The sequence below is a fragment of the Oryx dammah genome, unplaced genomic scaffold (genome assembly GCF_014754425.2).
Source record: "Oryx dammah isolate SB20612 unplaced genomic scaffold, SCBI_Odam_1.1 HiC_scaffold_19, whole genome shotgun sequence".
Taxonomy (NCBI): domain Eukaryota; kingdom Metazoa; phylum Chordata; class Mammalia; order Artiodactyla; family Bovidae; genus Oryx; species Oryx dammah.
Window position 1 is genome coordinate 43,287,330 of NW_024070203.1, and position 15,109 is coordinate 43,302,438.

The window sequence follows — 15,109 nt, forward strand, 5'->3', positions numbered from 1 at the left end:
TAAAGGAAATTTTTAAAAAATAAAGGAAAAGAAAAACTGTGTTCTTTCTCATCAAGGTTAACATTTCCCTAATGCCCCCTAATGTCTACTGTCACTTAAATTTTCATACTGTTTATCTCCTTCCTATATTCTGTGACTTAAAAGCAAAATTGTAGGTACTTCATCATTTAAATCATAGCATATCACAATATAGTCTTATATTACCTAAGGAAAGATATTTTGGCAATCATTTTTTTTTTTTTTTTACTAATGAGCAACACACATCTAAATGCTACAGAATTAAAACAGTATTCATCTGAAAAGGGAATAAAACAGATACCTTACCTATCTACAGCAACAACAACACTTTGAGAACTGGTTTCTCCGATGGATTCCTGAATACTTGCTATCTGCTTCCAGTCCACATTTCCTCCAACTACCACACAGAAAAGAGAGCATTTTAGTGTGAAAATAATTCAGTGAAAGAATGTACTTACAGTTCTAAAACACATTTCTAATAACATTAGTTATTTTGCTAATGAAAGAAAGCTTTGGGTGAACAATTCTTTTTGGCATCAGTGACTTACTGAGTTATACTAAGTGGTATACAGAAATGGGTAAACACACAAACTTGTTTGCAAAGATCACACAAATTAGGGACACTGAAATTTTTAATCACTCAATGACATTAGGCAGAATTTCTCTCAATGTTTAAGAGAAACCCTCTCCCCCGACCACCCACCCCTGCACTGCACAGCACACAGAATCTCCCCAGCAGGGACAGAACCTGTGCCCCCAGCAGTGGAAGCGTGGAGTCTTAATCACTAGACCACCAGGGAAACCCCTCCCTCAGCATGTAAGAAACAGAACCAACCCTAGTTTCAAATGTATCAACTTAGGATTCCCAATTCCATACAATTAGATCTCTCCTATAATGTAATCTTCAGTTCCTTGTTTACAAATGTTCACTGAAAATTCAACTGGTATGCTATAAGATTCAAAACAATCACTTGGTTTTTTTCCCCCAACATTGGTCCCATGTGTTTGTAGACAGCAAAACAATTCCCCCAGTTCTCAAGCTCTTAAATATCTTTCCCTTCCATTATCACTAAATCTTTCTGCTGGCCTGTTTTTCATTTGACTCATTCATTTTCATTCCTACTTAGTTTAGACCATTATCATTTCAGGACTGGATTATTGTAACAGTTTACTGCCTTCTTTTTGCTGATTCCGCCCACACCCCCTTTAATCTCCTTTCTTCTTCTGGAGATTAATTTTCCTAAATCACCACCTTTATTTTGCTTACCATTAGTTTCAGGATAAAGTATAAACTTTTCAGTCTAGGACTTAAGGGAGCTCCCTCCAACATATGTCTCTATTCAGGTCATTATCTAAAGTTTACCTACTGAGACCCAACCTGAGTTCTCAATGAAGGATTCCCCTTCACCTTCCTCTGAATGAAGTGTTTACTTAAATAAGTACTGCTCAACTCAGAATTTCTTCCATTTACTTTCTTACTATAAATTACTTCAGGTGTGTCCCTGTTGCCTTCTCAGCCAGATAAAAAGTTCCCAGGTTAGGAAGCAAATCATACTTTTTTTGTCTTCCTCTACCTTACTCAAAGCAGATGCTCAACAAGTACTTGTTAACTGACTAGACACTCAAATGACTTTTTGAATGCAGATGTAACAGATGGTTTTATTTAAACCAGCTGAACTCAAAACCTACTCCAGGAACTGAACAAAGGGAAAAGAATGTGATCCCTGTCCTCACGCAGTTAATGATTTACCAGGAGGAACAGACTCATTACCTACTTTAATATACTCTGATGATTATTTCATGGCTGAACTCAACTAATTATATATAACACAAGTGTGGCTAAACAGAACTAATTTTTGTAGGGGGAAGGGAGAATGCAGGTGTTGTTAGCTCATGGAAAGTTTTCACATATGATGAAATATTAATTCAAGTTAGATCTGAAAGGATCATCATGCAAGAAAAAGAAAAAGCAATCCAGGAAGAAGGAGCAGCATATATGAAGTAATGGAAGCAGGCCAGTGAAGTTCATGTTCCAACACACTCAGATGTAGCCATAATGGAGGGTGATCTGGCAGGGGACAAGGAAGGAGAGAGAGAAACAAGCAGTAAGAGATGGAGCTGGACAGACAGACCAGAAAGAGAATGTGAAGCACTTTGACCATCATGTTTAATGTTCTACTTTTGAAGACAGGGAACCATTAGGTCTTTTAAAAGACTGACATGATCCAGTCTATTTTCTGAAAAATAATTCTGGTAATATCTGTAGAACACAGTGAAACATGAAGAGTCACGGAAGCCATGCAGACAAATTAAGGGTCTATTTCTGTAGCACAAGTGAACAAGGATGAAAGCCTGAAATAAGCGACTGAGAAACGGGGTGGTAGGAGGACAGTGTCAAGCAATATGAGGTATGTGGCATGTTACAGGAATTTATTGAAGAAAAATCTGTGAGAAAAAAATGCCAGGCACTACATAACTCCGTCTGTGTATGAACTGAATGTCCTTCCCACATTTCCGTGGGTATTCTTCAAATACCCACAGAAGGTATTTCTGTACCTTCTCTATTTAGATATAGTAGTTTGTAATCATTAAACCCATTTAAAGAAGATTTAAAATGCCTAACAATCCGAGAACCAATTTCATAAATATATGACATCTATCAAACATTTGTATGACAGTACAAGTAATAAGCCAACAGTTTCAGTTTTACCAAAGAAATGACTCAAAAGAACAAACATTTAGATTAACTAAGAACAAAGATATGTCATAATATTCACTCAAGATTTATATGACCAAGCAACAGAATTTTAAAACTTTAATACATATAATAGTATGCAATAATTCAAATCTAATAATTCATAAGCTATTTATTCTTAATAACAAAAGTTTCCTGTTTCTAAAAATTAAAAGTATAGTTTTGTATCACATCTGTAAGCAAGTGAGATAAATATACACTCAGCCCTATTAACTTGGTTACATTAATATTTGGGGTATAGATTCTGTTGACAAAGGAGGCTAATAGTTTATTTTTAAAAAACAAATTATATACAGATGAAACCAGCTCAATCGTCTGCACCACCACTTCCTCCAGCTTCGGTATGGACTAAAGCATCCTGAGTAGATGCCAGGACACCGCTGAACAGGGTGGACACCTGCCAGGCTGGGCAAGCCAGGAACCAACTACTGAGATGAGCTCAGCTCAGGGGAGCTCTGCCCAACAGGGGCTGAGTCAGCATAGGGGCTCCCTCTAGAATGCAGACTAGAACCTGAGACCTGATCCCTCAGCAATGAGAGCAGAAGGGAGCAGGCCGTGGAGCAAAGAGAAGTGGATGACACAGAGAAAGCATGAGAGGTGAACAGCGTGATCAGTTGCTCATGTGGCTTGGAGGCCTGGAATTTTTATCTCAATCACAGTTCCAGATTCCAAATGTGTTTATTTTAATATAAATTCCCTTTTCCTGAAGGGAGAAAGCAGGTCAGGTCACCTCTCTGCAACCTAAGCAGCAGAGCAGCACAATGATCAAATTAATTTTAACTCTTTTTCAAGTATTCCAGTAAACATGATCAGCAAGGATGATTTCTCTTGTTTTACTAACACTGGTAGAAAATAAAATATTCCACTGGTATTTTATTTTCAGTGTAACCTACTTCTGTTACTTGCCAAAACTGAGCCCTGGTGATCTCACCCCTCTTTATTCGAGCTCTCCTCTACTCCCAAGGCCTTAGAAATAAAAACTGTTCAAAAGCAGTTGAATCAATCAATGCACATTCACTTCACTTGCCTGTAAATATTTTTCATCTGTATCTCATGCTACTTTCTGGAACAATTAGAGTTCTAATGTCTGAGTCAGACTTCTAGGTTACATAAGTCACCAACCACGCGGGTGCTCAAGCAGTTCTAAATCCTGCAGTTGTCTATACCTGCACCTCCCAGAACCACAGAGCACCACTGGTATTTCACAAGTGAGGTGCAGACTGCACTGCTGAAATACTACTGCAAACTCACTCAACTTGAAGCCACAACATGGTCCTTGTCTTTACTCCCCTCCCTGTGGGTTGTTTTTCAAGCCTGAAATTCTTCTGAATTTCCTAAGACTTTTTATTGCTAGCAACAATGAAGAAATCACTAAATGATAAAAAGAGGAAGTCCAGAAGTACAATGTTATATATAGCACAAAGCCTTAAAAGGTAAATATAAGTATTCTTAGACCTCAGGTATATTCCTTCATGTTTTTTTTTAGGTTGTATCTCTAGATTTCTCTGTTGGAAGTGAAGTAGGGAGGCCAGATAAAGAATAATCCAGAAACATGCGAGAGTTGGATCATAAAGAAGGTAGAGCGCTGAAGAACTGATGCTTTCTAACTGTGGTATGGGAGAAAACTCGTGAGAGCCCCTTGGACAGCAAGGTGATCAAACCAGTTGATCCTAAAGGAAATCAACCCTGAATATTCATTGGAAGGACTGATGCTAACGCTGAAGCTCCAATACTTTGGCTACCTGATGCAAAGAGCTGACTCACTGCAAAACACCCTGATGCTGGGAAAATTGAGGGCAGGAGGGGAAGAGGCCAACAGAGGATGAGATGGTTGGATGGCATCACAGACTCAATGCACATGAGTTTCAGCAAACTCCAGGAGATAGTGGAGGACAGGGAAGCCTGGTGTGCTGCAGTCCATGGGGTCGCAAAGAGTGAGACACGACTTGAGGACTGAACAACAACAATCCAGAAACAGTACAGCAGCACTAAGTCCACTTATATGTTAATATATTGTAATCCTGACAACTCTCAAAGTAGATGCTACTGTTAGTTTGGAAAAGAGGAACCTGAAGCTCAGAGAATTAAAGTAACTTGCACACACATCTTGCACAAGTGCAGAAAAAGCATAAGTGAAGAAGAAACATGGAATAATTCAAACCCAGAAATACATATTCAAAGTCAAAGACAGTCTAAACTTTGTTTCTTCCCTGGTAGAACGTTTTCCACTTATGACTAGAAATGTATGGTTTTGGTTCTTCTTTATCTGCTTTTGACAGTACCTTCCTTTTTTCCTGCTGGATGCTCCTGGCTGCACTGAACTCAAGGGGAGCCATGGGACAGTTTCCACAGGGGCCTAAGACTTGGGTTATGTCTGATAGTGCTGTTAAAAAAATCTGCATATGAATGCTTTCTCCAGGTGCCTCCAACTATTTATCATCTTAAACAAGCCTTCACTCATTTAACTTGTCTGCTTAGTCTCAAAAGCAGGTAATTCTTTAAGACATTTTTTCAGATTATTTTCCACTATAGATTACTGTAAATATTGGATATAGTTCCCTGTATTATACAGTAAATCCTTGTTACTTATCTATTTTCTGTATAGTAGTTTGTATCTGTTAATTGCATACTCCTAATTTATTCCTTCCTCTCTCCCTATTCCTTTCAGTGACCATAAATTTGCTTTCTATGCTTGTGAGTCCATTTCTGTTTTGTAAACAGAGTCACTTGTATTAACTTTTAGATTCCACATGTAAGTGATATCATATAATATTTGTCTTTCTCCATCTGATTTAGTTCACAAGTATAATATTCTCTCCATCCATTCAGGTTGCTTTAAATGGAATCATTTCATTCTTTTTTTTAATGTAAAAGGAGATAATTTTAAACTGCACCTTTCTCCCATCCTCAACTATGTGGTTAAGACTAAGGGTCATTTAATATTGCAAACTGGACCAGGCGAAAAAGACTTACAATGTTATCTTGCTTAACCCTTATAAGGTTAGCCAAAGGGCATTTTATCCTAGCCCTCTAGTTATATTTCACTCATACAATAAAGTTACTTATATTGAGCAAGTTAGAAACAACTGTGATACTTCACAAAAATAATTCAAAAAATTCTCACCTAGCCCTAGCCCCACAAATTCATCAGGAGCCTGATCTTTCGCTCCAGGAAGTGATCCTTCTCTGCCTCGTACTGTTCCAGAAATGTACCGAGGCTTCACTCCAGTTCCTATAAGTTGAGCAAGCTCCAGCTGACTGATGCACTTCAGAATCTTAATTACAAGAAAAACAAATTTAAATTCCGTGTTAAAAATCTTCACAAAAATATTTAAATGTACAAAGTTACAATTTAAACACAGGCTACATTATAAATCAGCATAAAAAAGTTAAATGTACTTAATCCTGAATGTACTAGATTAATTTCCTCCCCAAACACTTAAGCATGTCAGTGATATAATATTTAGCGTTAGCTCATTTTATAAACCAAATTGCAAAAGAAAAAAGAAAGTGCTTATACCTCATGCCATGAATTTCCTAAGTAATTTCCATCTGTATGAGCCACTGTGATAAGCGTTTTGATTGTGTCAATGTTCTTCTGCTTCATTTCAGTAATCCCAGAACTCACTGTGAGTAAGGTAAATCTTGCCAGCGCCTGGACGTATGCATCTCTTTCCAGCTGTTGAAAGAGAGAGAGAAAGAGAACTCACAGGGTTGTAAGCACAACAGAGTAGGCTCCGGTTCCCTACTGATCAACTGTTTACTTAATTTAGTAAGTTTTCAACTATGTCATGAATTCCATATGATACCTCAAAACTATAGTTCTTTAAATTTTAATATGAATGAAGCCAAAAAGGATGAATTTTTAAAACTGAAAGGCAATGGTGGTGTCAAATCAAGATGAAATTTCAGCAACAATAATTCATATAGTAAGAAAGCATTCATTGAACACATGCTTCAAGTGACTTATGTGAAGTAGCAGAAACTCGATTTACAAATTTGCTCATGTTCCCCCTACAGTTAAGACTATGCTTTTTATGCTATAACATTCATAATTAAATGTGAAATGGGTTTTCAAAAAGAAAGTAGGCAAGCATTGGATAAAATTTATTATCAGACAAAGCATATAATTTATTAGAAAGAACTATCTTCATAAGAATTACGTCCTTGATACTTGAATCTCTTAGAGATAACCTGTTCTTAGGGTTAAGTAAAGTTATAAAATAATATCTATAAATATATAAAATATGAAAAAGTATTATATGATTCAATAAATAAGAACACGCAATATAAATAAGATATTCAAATTACAATACAGGAATTCAAACTCTTGGAAATTTCCCACACAGCTAATATTCTATACAAAAAAAAACTGCAACATGAAGTTATGATGATGAATGGTAGACACATCAACAGAGAACTATCCAGTTTTGTCACAGCTTCTTGGAAACTTAAAACATTAAGATTCACTTAAACTCCACTATAAACTTGAAATTAGTTTTTTAACAATGTCAACACAAGAAATAATTTAAACTACAGTAATGGCATAAGTAATTTACGTTTTCCAGACTGGCTACAAACGCAAAATTCTGTTACCTGAATGCTGAAAATGCATGCAATTCTGATTGCACATCTTATACCTTCCAGGCAAAGAGAGGCTACTTCAGTATCATCACAGTCTTGTAGACCCACACTGAATGCAGCCAGAAAAGGGGTCCAAGCCAGCTAGAAAAGGTAAAAATTTAAAATATATCATGAACATCAAATGATAATCAAACTTTAAGATAAGACCACATTAACATTTCTCAATGTTTTCAGACAATAAATGATTTGTGGGAAGTTCTGAAAAAGAGCAATAAGTTTCTAGGCATAGTTATTGGGAGAGCTTTCTTAGAAAAAGAGGAGAAACTATATAATGCTGCCTGGGCTTACGTAAGTGGGAGAGCAGAATTGTAAATTCAAGAGAAGACGGTAGATACATTTTAAGCACAGCACCTATGAGTTATTCACATTAATAAAAAATGAGGATAGTCTATATTCATAAATTATATTGATTTTACCTCTGACTTCAGAACTCATCTCTCTGCAAGCTGTGTCTCTTGCAATATTTCATGGACTAATTTTATTTCCAAAAAAATCCTTTTAACCATTTTCTACTTATAAGACTTACGTTACTCTTTTCTTTGAGCCTGTTCTGTGGGTGTCATTTAGCTTTATTGTTTTTTGTAGTAAAATATTAATATTTTACATTGAGACAGCAGTGATATCCCTGGCTCCTAGTTGGACAATATTTTAAAATACAGTTAAATAAAATACATCTTCTTTACAGACTATGAAAGTCAACAAACACTAAATTTTATCAAAACTGAATACCTTCTGAAACTGTAATGTAAAATTTAAAAAAAAAGAAAGGTATCCCTGACTACTGAAAGTCCTCATATCAAAACATATATGTATATACTGGTGTGTATATATTGGCATGTATCTATGTGTGTGTGTGTAACTTTGAAATGTCTGATATAAGAGTATTTGCTTCTTGTAATAAATAAATCAAAATGAAGCAGAACTATATATAGTCATACAGATAAAGAGTATTTATGACAACATGGTACAGAAACAATAATTGGAATTTTTAAAAGATCTAAAAAAAAATTTCTGCATTATTAAGACAGAATTACCCCCAGCTTTGTAACCTCAGGAAGTTCAGAAGTTTAATTCCTAAACAAAGGAACGTAAGTCACAGTACCTAACTTTCAGTCTTAGCCTTGTCACTTATTTCACCTCTTTTTTTCCCGAACCTCATTTTCTTTAGTACCTGGACTGCAACTACACAGAGATGCTATGGGAAGCATATGACGGGCAGGACTTTAAAATACAAAGCACCACAGAAGAGTAATGCATTATGCATCCTATGCTAAGTGAAGAAACAACACATCTCTGTTTGGAAACCTATGTAATATATACAAGGAGAAGTATAAGCTTCTGAAGCCTGTGACAACCCCACTGCAAATTAAAGAATGATCTGTATTATCAAATTATACCTAAATAACAGCCAGGGAACAGTGAAATTTTCTGCTCAAGTGTATAAACCTCTGTAGAAAACGATCTGGCCATATGTAAAAAGGTTCTTAACTACATCCCTTAATATCACATCACTTCTAGGAATCTTTCATTTATTCCTTGACTCAATCAATGCTTACTTACGAGCACTAACTCCAAGCAAGGAACTCTGTCAGACTTTGAGAAAAGTCACCAGAACAGATGTACTCCCTTACCTCTCAGAGTTTAAAGTCTAGCACAGACATTAAGGTTTACAGTAAATAAATGTGTAAATACACATAAATACAGTGAAGGAAGAACACAGCATGTACTTAGAGAGGCCAGGGACAGAACTCACTAAGAAAGTAACACCGCAAGCAGAAACGACTTGGGCAATGAAGGAAAGAGCGTTCTAGACAAAGGACACAGCTTGTGCGAATGCTCTGATGAGAAAATAATTTAGGGTATTCTAGAAATAGAAAGAATGCCAGTGTGACTGCAGGATGGTAAGAGGAAATCTAATGATGAGGCTGGAGGCAGGTGGAGCCAATCACACATGGTATTCGGGCCCTCGGGTTGTGTTAGGTTTCACCACAGTTGCAAAATCAGTGAATAGCTTTAAGAAAGAAGGTCACAGCTCATTTGTATTTTAAACATTCTGTGCTCTGTAAATGGGTAAGAGAAGCACAAAAGTAGACACAGACACCAGCCAGGAGAACACTCCAGCAATAAGAGTGAGAAATGAAGGACACTGTCTGAAAAGGTAACGACAGTAGAAATGGCAGAGAGAGGAAAGGTTCTCAATTCCAGCTCAGAGGAAGAAACAAATGACACCTAATCCAGAGACGAGATCATGAAAGCTATTTACGAAGAATTCCCAATAACATGGGAAAACACTCATATGAGAAACAGCAAGTTACAAAATTCTATACACAATAGAATCACAACTGTTTAACAAGAGAAAAAGTAGTATGTAAATATAGTAAGAGAAATGTTCTGAGTGGCAGAATTATGACTGGTTCCTTATTCTTTTTTTTTTTTTCATCCTCCACCTCCTGTCTACCAAAAACATTTGCAAACAAAACAAAGGTATAAGATTATTCAAAACAGAACAAAAACTTGGTTTGTAATTTATTTCATAATAAGTGCTCTTAATTTCAATCTCATTTCCTATATTACGGTAAAAGAGAGGCCGGTGATACTCCACTATTTCTTCTAACATTCTCTCCCCAAATTCCCACTCTGAGCCTGTAACTCTCCATTAACTTTTAGAAGTATCACGATCACACAGACCTTAGAGCAAGGGTAGAACTATAACATATTAGAGCTGAAATATCATCATCTTTTACTACCCACACAAATGCAGTTAATGTCTGAAGAACTCAAGTGATAACCTTTAACCTCCACAGACCATCTAACTGCACTGTCTCAAAAATGGACATGTACTTGACCCATTTTTCCTTCTCTAGGAAAAATTCCCACTTTCCTTGACTAAACTCCCATCCACTTCCCTATAACCCTTATGATGCACTGCTTACTCATTCTGGAATTTAAAGAAAGGATAGAAAAAAAGCATAGGAAAATGAAGAAGAAATGGAAAATCAAATTATAAAGAAGCAGTAAGTACCATTCTTACTAGATCTATAAACAAAAGAAAGCTCCCTTTTGTTCCCAGTGCTACTTTCTGGGCCCCAGGAACACTCAGAACCCTCAGATTAGCCCTTGGGCCATAGGCATTGGAAGACAGCAAGAGGCTCAAGGTCACTTTGAGATGTCAGGGAACTCTAGAGATCTAAAGAGAGCTCAGAGGAAACCAGGCCGGAGATTAATTCTCCCAAACCTTTCTATTCTTAAGGTCACACACCTATCAATTGCTAATCATGCATACCTAAATAATATGGCTCTCACTTCTGGGTCTCTACTAATGGGCTGTATCACCGTACTGCCTTAACTTAAAAATATGCTGAATAGCAGTATATATAAATGTATATACTGCAATTGAAAGTCATTAATAACTCTTACCTTAAACATGGGTCTCACATGCTCCAAATGTGTTGCACTCGTGAAAGGTGCCTGAACGTGGCTCACAGCCTCCATGAGAGCTTTAGCGGTCTTGGCCATCTGTTCCATCTCTAAGTTATACAGAAGTCTTCTTTGTTTTTCACTGGCTACGTCTGAAACAGCAAACACTATTAGCATTTAATATATAAAGCCTTTAAGAATGATATTTTGATGTTTCAGCATAAAATCATCAACACAACCAATGAATACTAATTCAATGGTCCTAAGAAGCCAGATGCAAAGGCCATATAACATATGATTCCATTTAGATGAAATATCCAGAGTAGTAAATCTATAAAAGAGAAAGCAGACTGGTGCCAGCCAGAGGCTGAGGAAAGGCAGGGAACATGGAGGAACTGCTTAATAGATATGGGGCTTTATTGGGGGTGATGAAGTATTTTCGAACTATATCAAGGTGGTGATTGCACAACACTCTGAAACAGTTCATTTTGTGTTATATGAATTTCACCTCAAAAATGGGGGGAAAAATATATCCTCAACTAGGCTTCAGGGATATGCAGGAAATCTGTGCAAAGGGAAAAGAGCAGGCACAAATTTGTCACACTGAAAGTGCCAGGGAAACAGCCTAAACGAGGGCTAGGAGAGCAGACGAGGGGCCACGGTTCACCTGTGTGACTTGAGGGGTCTCCTGAGTTAACAAGAAAACAGAGGCCTCACACGCAGGATGACTGCAGAATGTCAGCCCACTGCCACCCGCTTCCCACACCCAGCTCTCTCAGTGACTTCCTCACTGTACACAGAGCAGGCCAGAGAAGAGGTATAGGAAGATGTCATGTGGGTATGAAAAAGAAAATGAAATCAGATAACTGGCATCTACTCAGGTGTAAAAATGAAATCCTGATCAATACACTTAACGGTTTTTCAAGTAGAAGAAGATGACGCTACCCTGGGAACTGCCGGCTGGTGCTGGACTGCAGTAAGGGCCAAGGATGCCGACTTCTGGGCCAGCCTTTGCCACTCGTCAGGGTTTAGGCACAGGGATTTAACAAAGGCTTTCGCACTGCACTCAGCTCACAGCTTCTCTGATTCTAGGTGTCCTAATCTCTCTGCACTTTTGATTCCTTGTCTATAAAATGGGGGAGAACTTACTAACACTCCTCAGGCCCAGTCCTCTGCTCCCCAAAGAGAAGGCCACTTACACTCCACTATCCCTCCTAACATTATCTCCAGAGCCTCTGACTTCCACCCTGTAATTCTTCATCAACGTCTAGAAACACATATCACACAGGCCTTACGGACTCTCTCCTATCAACAGCCACAGTCTATGGGGTCACAAAGAGTCAGACACAACTTAGCAACTGAACACCAAGAACCTTTCAGCAGCATTTTGCTGCTGCAATCTGTTCTGTTGATGAAGCTTGAGATTTCAAGTGGAAGCTGCTCAGAAAGGCAGGAGCTCTCCTTCTGTATTACTGGGCCCCTACTCTAACCTCATGCCTGTAGCCCGATTTTAGCTCTACTTTAATCACCACTGTCTACACATATAGAATGCTGAGAATGGAGCCAGGCACAGGTAGCTCCTGACGCTGGTCAGATCTAGGAATGCCAGAGTGATATAATTTGTGGTGCATGCCAAATAGTGATTTCCAACCTCCTGAGCTCCCCCATGATCGTAACCTTCCCCATCTCCTTGAATCACCCCTACTTCTAGCTTCTGTTGACGTGTAATGATAGGTGAACCAATGGAAACAAGTTGCTTGTAGACAACAAGGAGTCAGAAGAAAGAAGAGTTGAAGTCTGACTATTGGCATTGCCTAACCAATCTGCTTGCTCTCCAAGTCCATGCTGAGGTTAACTGCCTCGTGGACAAGTGTATACTCAAAGCACACTAATTTATTCATAGTATGTAGCATTTCCCATTTATCATTGGTCAGTGCTATCTTTCTTCAGGATATGGAGAAAGACATAATCAGATCATCAAACAATGTATTATAATACTTTTCATTAGAATAAGTGATACTTGGTCTACTCTAACTTAACTTTTTAAGAACCGTATTTTTTCCTCCTAAACAACCAGGATTCAGTTGATCTGGACACTTACTCTGTTTACTTGACTTTGCAGGGATTGTCAGCTCCTTCGTTTCTTTCATTGATATCTTTTTTCCAGCTATTTCATTATAGATGGCTGACAGATACTCTTCAGGGAGATCTTTACTGTCATTGATGCCTCTATTCATCTTAATGTACTGTTCCTTGGTCATTTTATTTTTAACCTAGAAATGAACAACTGTTATAATTCTTAAAAATGAACAGAAAAATACTCATGTAAGAGAATTTATAAATACTTTGAGACAGAAAGTGGAAAATACTAAACAAGGCAGACATTAAAGTGAAAAAAGAAAGTCACAGAAAATGAGGACAACGTAGCAAAGACCCAGGTGGGCAATATGTTATTTCACCTTGCTGTGATGTCCCCGAGTGATCTGTTGACAAGAAAACAGGCAGATGGAATAATGAAATTGTTTCTGCCCAAGGTTTAAGAGTTCTAGCCAGAGTCTTTAAAAAAGGATCATGACAATCATTAGAAACTTATGCTACCAAAAAGAGTCAGATCTTCATTCAAAAGAACATAAGTGTGTTTGCTAATGATTTGAGAACTGATTTTATGTAACAGTGGATATGAGAATAACAAGAGCTGAAATTTATTTAAAATCAGATAACAACCTTGCTGACTGACTCAGTGTGGTTAACTGAATGCTAGGTGATGTGGGCAAAGTATTCTTTGAACTTTTCATCTTCTTGTTTAAGAGTACGCACAACAGTAACATCATGCTGCATACCATGGTAAGTCTGTGGAGAATAAATCTGTAGTATGTAAGATGGTGGCCCTGCTGCTGAACTTGGTAACTAGCACAACCAAAACTTTTCTGCCCATGGATAAAACCCAGAAGTCATGACATCTCTATATTTACTTATAAGTTAAATATATTCCTACCACTTTTCACAAAGAATTTAAGGCACCTCTAAAGATAAGGGTCTTGTAAATTTTTAAGAAGGTACATAGAATAACAATCAACATCAGGAGTAAATCATCAGAAGTTTGCAAAAATGACTACAGAGAAACCAGAAGGTCCAGAAGACATCTTAAGTGGGATGCAAAGATTTAACTAGTTTTGTGTCTGTGCGCGCTCAGTCGTGTCTGACTCTTTGCGACCCCATGGACTGTAGCCCACTAGGCTCCTCTGTCAGTGGAATTCTCCAGGCAAGAATACTGGAGTGGGTTGCCGTGCCCTCCTCCAGGGGATCTTCCTGACCTAGGGATCAAACCCGCATCTCTTATGACTCCTACACTTGCAGACGGGTTCTTTACCACTGCACCACCTGTTCTGACTACTCTGCAAACACATCTTTCTAGAATGTCAGAAAAGATGACAGGAGCAGTTTTCCTACAAAAAAGTAAAAATGTTACCATAAAAGTTTTCAAATGTAATCATTACTACTCAAGGGAAAAACACTCTAATATACTAAAACTTTAAAAACTTGAGTTAAGGCACTTAAAAAACATTAAAAGAAAGCCATTTCACCTAAATTTCTAATGAGTACTAAAAAAGCAATGACCCAGGGACATAAAAATAAATGACCACATAAGTGCTTCCAGTAAGAGGCTACAAGAAGATTAACATCACTGGAAATTCTCAACATGGTACAATATTTTAACATCATACCAATGAGAGACAGAGATAGACACAAAACAAATCTTGGCAGAAAATTTGAAGTAGCAATAAAGTATATTTGTGGATCTAGGTTGGGGGGGAGGGGAAGGAGCTCCCAGCAAGTTAGAGGAGAGAACACATCAGTTTCAGGTACAGAAAATAAACACACACTGCTCAAATGGAACACTTCTGCCACAGTGGGGTTCTGGGAGGAGTGCTAAACATAATCCTACTTTTCTTCTCCAGCTCATCTTTTATGGAACACTTTACTCTTGACGTTTATTTTCATGTGCTTAAATTAAGCTGTGCCTAATTAAGTTTTAATGCTTAAACCTCTTCAAGCCAACTGTTACCACTGATGAAAATGAATAAACAAAAAAATTTAATATGTTCTAAATATATCTCAAAATTTAAAAACTGATTCACACTATATATAAAAGGTAGTCTAACTATAAATGTTCTAGTTAGCAAAGGAACATAAATGACTTGTGAAATTCACTTGTATTTTAACTCTGAAAACAATTAATGCGGAGAATTAGTTTTAAGAAAATTCTTTAAAGTT

General features: G+C 37.4%; 1 protein-coding gene across 2 annotated transcripts in view; it reads right to left on the bottom strand.

Annotated features, from left to right (window-relative positions):
• The window catches only part of ARFGEF1 (ADP ribosylation factor guanine nucleotide exchange factor 1), a 132,296-nt gene that overhangs the window by 26,263 nt on the left and 90,924 nt on the right, over window positions 1-15,109 (bottom strand). For both annotated transcript variants that reach the window (XR_005724600.1, XM_040261329.1), the window contains exons 18-23: window positions 12,936-13,107; window positions 10,835-10,986; window positions 7,370-7,498; window positions 6,294-6,452; window positions 5,898-6,048; window positions 325-415 (exon numbers count right to left, since the gene is read on the bottom strand). Coding sequence is in view for 1 of the 2 variants with exons in the window: in XM_040261329.1 (XP_040117263.1) it covers window positions 325-415; window positions 5,898-6,048; window positions 6,294-6,452; window positions 7,370-7,498; window positions 10,835-10,986; window positions 12,936-13,107 (854 nt within the window). In the remaining variant the exon portion in view is untranslated. The remainder of the gene's footprint in view (window positions 1-324; window positions 416-5,897; window positions 6,049-6,293; window positions 6,453-7,369; window positions 7,499-10,834; window positions 10,987-12,935; window positions 13,108-15,109) is intronic.